General features: G+C 39.4%; 1 protein-coding gene across 2 annotated transcripts in view; it reads right to left on the bottom strand.

Annotated features, from left to right (window-relative positions):
• The window catches only part of PDE7B (phosphodiesterase 7B), a 170,194-nt gene extending 164,692 nt beyond the window's left edge, over positions 1 to 5,502 (bottom strand). For both annotated transcript variants that reach the window (XM_031056267.1, XM_005420075.2), the window contains exons 1-2: positions 5,368 to 5,502; positions 5,078 to 5,192 (exon numbers count right to left, since the gene is read on the bottom strand). In XM_031056267.1, the coding sequence (XP_030912127.1) occupies positions 5,078 to 5,098 (21 nt within the window). In that variant the 5' untranslated portion in view covers positions 5,099 to 5,192; positions 5,368 to 5,502. The remainder of the gene's footprint in view (positions 1 to 5,077; positions 5,193 to 5,367) is intronic.
• Positions 5,503 to 6,292: the final 790 nt, after the last annotated feature.

Raw genomic sequence — 6,292 nt, 5'->3', positions numbered from 1 at the left:
GAAAGAGAAGAAATCAGAGCATGAGCATACATATCCTTTCTTGCAGAAAAATAAAGGGCAGCTGCCAACAGGAGCAGAACTGATCACACAGTAGATCAATACCGTCCTCTGGGAATTTTCTAGTTAAGTTGATGTTTCTTAATTTCATTTATACAGATGTATATTTCTCTAAGACATTCCCGAGTTGCTGCATATTCAGTCAAAACATGCCTACCTCCTGCTTTATTCTTTGAAAGGTAATGACAATCCTTCCCCAAACACCTTTCCTACATACAGAGGAGTTAGTATCATAAACTCTGCCATGAACAACCATGCAGAAAATTGTATACAGGTCCTGACAACAGCTGCCCCACAAATGTGTTTTTACGCCACCACAACAATTAGCTAAACTTAATTTGATAGGAGATTCTCTGCTCTTCTTTTCAAAACCTTACACTGCCAGCATTAACACACACTATAGTGAGATATTAGCTGGTGAGTTTTCTCATACCAGAAATTTTTGTGGGTAACTAGTACAAACCTACCAGCCACAGAAAAAAAATGCCTCTGCAACTGTTTCCTTCAAAATATTTGTTTCTACTTTTTAAAATATAACTTACTCAAAGGGAAGTAAATCTTGCTGCTTGTGTCCGAGGGCAATTCTTCTTTAGCTAAAATGTAGCAAATTTGTCTGTGTGTGACTGGAAGAATCCTAACTGTTCATGCCCACCTATTAAGAGGAAGAGGTCATCAGCTATGTTTATCCATCCAGGCAACCTGAGTGTCTTATTTGGCTGGACAGCAAGCTGGCAGAAGAATATCATATGCCACCACAAGACTATGTGACTTAAATAAGTAGCTGAACTGAATTCTTATCCATCCTCCTCATAACTCCTACTGGGAGAAAGAACAGAATAAAAAAGTACAACTCAATAGTACCCTTTTTCATTAGTTTAGTTTCTCTCATTTGACACTGTTTACACACTTAAATGATAGCCCTGGACTTTTCACTTTTCAAAGAACAGAACAAGGGCCAAATGTAGATCAAAATCACTGCACCAATGGACTGATGATATCACACCACTCAATGTGTGCAGAGGAAATGCTTAATTCACTTGACTGCTGGCTTTTGAGAATTGTCTCTGCCACAAACTTTTCACTCACAGTTTTGTCACTGAAGCCTGGCCTCTGGAAATACACTGTTCTATCTGATCGGCCCCTGATTTGTTAATTGTATACTTTAAAACTGGAGGCTTTAAAACAGATAGCCATCGCTACCCCAGACCTGAGCACTGTGAACCCTTGCAATACATCTTCTGAATCCCAGAAATGACAGTGTTCAGAGCTTCAAATACTGTTTTCTAATGCAATTTTTTTGGAATGGCACTGTAGTAAGAATAATAGTAAAAATTAAATTTAACAGTTCTCCACAGTTTCTAGGATGATACAGAAGAATTCTTTTTGCAGAAAAATCTTTGCAGAAGTTGTCTTTGCATTTCAAATTCTATGAATTATTTAAAGAAATTGTCTTAAATACAACAAATGCATTCTATATCTCTAATATTTATACAAAGCTAACACTTCAAATCTGAAAAACCACTACTACTGTCAGAAGGCATGTTATTTGGTTTCCACTCATTTACTGTGAAGCACAAAATGTTTCTAGCAATCCTTATCTGATTGCATATGTGGTAACCGGCACTGTGACCCATCTTCTCAGAATTATTCATCTTTAGGTGCCAAAATTGATGCACCTTGTGGTAGCCAGGGAAAGAAAAAACATCAGAACTCCTGAACTACTTTTGTACACTTAGGCTTTATCTGTGTCCCAGTGTCGTCAGGGTATAAACTCTAAAGAGCATCAATTCTACACCCTGAAGCTTGTGACTGAAAAGTGCAAATTCCACACTAGAGGTAAAGCTAAGTGTTTCACTGGAAGTGTAAGAACTGATGTCCCTGCAAGAGTAAGCCAGCTTGCTGGCTGAAGAACAAGAATCATGAATTTCATACTTCCGACATCTTCTACCCAATATGGATGTGAGAGAAGGAATACTGAACCATCATTTGGTTACAAAAGACTTAATTTTGTTCTGGCAGCTAGTAGGACTGCAGCTGTCCCTTTCACTTTCACCCTGTGACAAGCACATGGAATGCTGTAATAATTTCAAGCATGAAAATGGAGTAACAATGGGATGATGAATAACACTGAGTAGCTAAGAATTCCTATTTACATGGGATATCTTCCTGGCTGCACCAAATGACTCGTTTTCTGTTAGCCCAGAAACCAGAACCAATCTCATCAAGAGCATATATCTACCTCAATATGAGGAGAAATTAGGTCTCAAATATTTTTTATGATTAAATAGAGGTGTGTCAGGTTTTACTCTGTTGACACTAATGGCTTGGTTAATAGCTGGCATTTTTGCTTCCTATAAAGGAAACTACTAGTGCAAGAGCAGTTTTTTGCCTGAGTTTGAAAAATTACAAGAAAACCATATATGTGTCATAGAACACCAATTTTCAGACTATTTCTCATTAAAATATGCATTAGCTATTGGTAGAAGCACCATGTGATGAGTGAAAAGGAATTACATGTGATCAAATTTCTCAAACATACATCATACTTGCAATGAAGACCCTGGAAAATCAGTCTGCTACCATGACTTACCTAGAAGTCTGATAAGAGCAAGCAGAAGGCTCATTTGCTCATTTTCAGAAGGGAAAAGGACATAAACAGGGAGAAAAAGACATAAACAGGAGCAACTGTTATAATGATATATTTATACACTATTTTACACAATTAAACATTTTACAATTTTAAAAAGTGATCTGTAGTATATTGGATTAGGCTCAGCAGACTGTGCCTTGGTCTGATGCAATCACTGGAACTTCACTGGTGAAAACTCCTGTCCACCCTATGGAAATTAACTCAGAAGAAACAGCCATTCATAGCCCATGAAACTTGTGCAACACACAATTTTTTGGAGACAATGTGAGTGCAAATGTCAGTAAGTGTTTTGTCCACTGCAGAGAGGCCAACCTTAAATTGTATTTTTTCTAGATGCTGAATTGAGATTGTTCAGAGGAAACACTGCAAATAAACTTTTCTTACAAAACCAGCAAAACTCATTTCCTCAGCTGAAGTCCACTTACCAGATCTTCTATTAGTACCACCACTAGTAGCTGCTACGGAACACAGATGCACCAACATGTAGATACAGAGCTTAAAACCAAAGCTTCCCTAAAAACTGTTTATCAAAACAAGTGAATAATTTAATTCTCAGAAATTATTATAAACAAACATCTTACAGATTGTCTTCTGGAAACTTGAATATATTCATGGTTATAGGGTTCTTCCCTACAGAACAGGTTATAGTCTCCATGGGCTGAGACACACTCAGTGAAATTTACAAATTAATCTAACCAACACTCTGTTAGCCTTTCTGAACTTGAGCCCAGAGAAGTATTACTTTAGTTTTTGAAAACAGCTGGCAGTTCACATCGTAAGAATTTGGGGGGGGCTGAGGAAGAGAGAACAACACAGAGATTACAGAATAACAGTTCACCCAACTAAGATTGACTTTGAGTTTTTGGATGTGAGAAAATTTCTTCCTGCATCTTCAAAAGAGATGGGGCACTACAGAGCTTATCTGTGACAAACCTCTTTGTTTCTGCAGTCATCAGTGAAGATACAGCAAAGGAAATGGAGGAGCTGCAGTTATGCATTTGCAATACACAAAGTCCTTGTTTTCCCACTAGGCACTGCAGAATAGCAATTGTCCATTCACAGCACATAGCACATCCTCTGCATTTCAGAGCTAATATTTTTGCAGTCCTTAAGCTAGCATGCTTCAGCCTAGTGTAGTTAATGTTTTTAACCCTATGGGGTACACTGCACGAGATAGGTGTGCTCATGTTCTGTTCCTTGTTAAAGGAATTGGTTTTTTAGGTATAATTTTTAAAGTTAAACTGAAATATTTTCAAATTGCAAATTATTTATCTACAGCAACATTTCAAAGAGAGCTATGAAAAGTCTCTTTCCACAAATCAGAAAAATATGAAGATTGCTGGTCATTGAACATACCTGTATAATAATCAAATTAACAACAGAAATCTCCTGTCTTGGCTGGAGTTATTTTCAAGACTGCTGGTACACACAGACACACACACACACAGACACACAGACACACACAAGCTCTGACAAGTGGCTCTTCCTCTCGTAATTTAGAATCACACTCTTGAAAACAATGTTAGTTTGATGGTAGCAGTTGCTTTCATTTACTGCAGCACACACTGCCCACTGTGATGCTGCAATACTCATTCAAGGCAGATCACTGGCTCAAATATGAATTGAAGCTATATGCTATCAAACAGATGCCAGGTTACATCATGTTAACTCCTGAGCAAATTTCCACTTTTCTCTGCTTAGGTAGCAAAAGCTGTATGAAAACTGGTGTTAATATAAGACAAGCAGCTGTCTCCCTTCCCAGAGGGGATCTGCTTCTCAGTCAAAGCTCAGGCTGCCTCTTAATTTTGAACTTCTGAACCCAAACCAAATAAAGTAATCTAAGCATGTATTTAAAAAAAAAAAAAGAAAAAGCAGTATACGTACTCCTAAAAATGAAGCTGTTATTCTTTTCTGCTTGATCTGTTTATTTCCAACTCTTCCTCCCTCTGCTCTAACTCTCAGAAAAACTCACAGCCCCCTTAGAATAGGAACAAGTTTCTGTTTTCTTCTTCCTTCATCTAAGCAAGACAAGTCCCAGGTCTCCCCTCACGCCACAGAGCAATAGGAAAACATACAGAAAAAAATCAACCACACTTTCCCCAGTGGGGTCAGAAAGGACTTCTACAAGAGATTCTTTTTGCAATCTTCTGTAACCATCAAATGGTTAAATCAACATAAGTTAAAATTTTCATCTAGTTTGAATAAAGAGAAAAAGGGACGAAATTCAAAAAACGGTTGCTGTAGTAACAATCACCAGCAAAAATCTTTTCCACTAAATAATACTATTATCTCCCTCTCCCCCTCACAATTTTAATTCCCCTTCAAAAAAAAAAAAAATCATGCTGCTTCTTTTAGATTTGCTGTACATACCTCAACCATTAAACAAGACATTTAACCATAGTGGCAGTTCTGTGACCTTTGAATGCCGTGAAATCTCTAAGCGGTGCAGCTTGTTCATGAAGACTTGTACTGCAGAATCCAGTAACTGCATCCAGGATTGGGAATAGAAATAAGTAACGACAGCAAACTAAAATAATAGTAACTAAAAAAAAAAAAAAGAAAAAAAAAAAAGGATTTTTTTTGGGGGAGGGGGAAAGGAAAAGAAAGAAAAAAGGAAAAGAAAAGCTCCCCAAGTCCCCCAACCCAGCCAGTAAAACCACCTTAAGAAGCAAAAAGCCTCGGGAAGAGAGCGCACTTGTGTGCCAGGGCAGGGCTGGGTAGCGCGGAGCTGCTGCAGTCTGGCCGCCCGTGTCAGGCCGGGCGGGGAGGCGCTGCCAGCGCCGGGCGCGGAGCGCAGAGCGCAGAGCACAGACCAATCCCCGCCCTGCTGCCAGCGCCGCCGAGAAGCCTTTTCTGTTTATGTTTCCTCATTTCGGGAGTGACGTCAAAGGGTTTAGTTTTTCCTCTGCATGTGCTATTAATTTTAAACGACTACTATGGGAGGAATGTGGCAGTGATTGAGGCAGGCTACCCTAGGCGAAAGAAGCCGGAGTCATGATTTATCTGTCCTGGATTCAGCTCAGAAAGGTTTTATATCCAGAGGTACTAGAAAGATCCAAAATATCCTCACAACATGGGGAAAGGCTATAAATATGCTTACATATATTGAGGTATTCTTAAATATACACAAGATGTTTTCCAGGGCGAGCTGGATAATCTCTATGGGTCGTGGTGCAAAATCAGACCCGATTCTGCCCTCGCCCTGCAGTAAATCAGGAACTGCTTGTCTAAGTTCAGCAGTGTCACACCAGTGTAAACCTGGCTAACGAGATAAGACTGAGACTACTGTACACATCCTTTTATCAGTCAGCAGGAGCTACACTGCAGATTAGCAAACTGCTTTCCTTACCTCCGAGTCACGGATGCAGTCACCCTCGAGGGCTGATCTGGGCAAACAACTGCTCCTTCCACCAGCAGCCCAGCTGTGCTCGCCTGTGAGCTCTGTTGTGGGCCACCAGATAGCATTTTATTTAGTACCAAAGTCCACATCAAAAGGCAAGAGGAAGGTAGACCTTGGCTTTTAGTATAACCACACCGTTGGCAGTGGAGAAATCACATTGCTGAAGCTTCAAGAAACAAATAACA

This window comes from Geospiza fortis, unplaced genomic scaffold (assembly GCF_000277835.1).
Source record: "Geospiza fortis unplaced genomic scaffold, GeoFor_1.0 scaffold162, whole genome shotgun sequence".
In the NCBI taxonomy this organism is placed as follows: Eukaryota; Metazoa; Chordata; class Aves; order Passeriformes; family Thraupidae; genus Geospiza; species Geospiza fortis.
The sequence above is the reverse complement of the archived record's forward strand: the minus strand, read 5'-3'. Positions and strand labels throughout refer to the sequence as shown.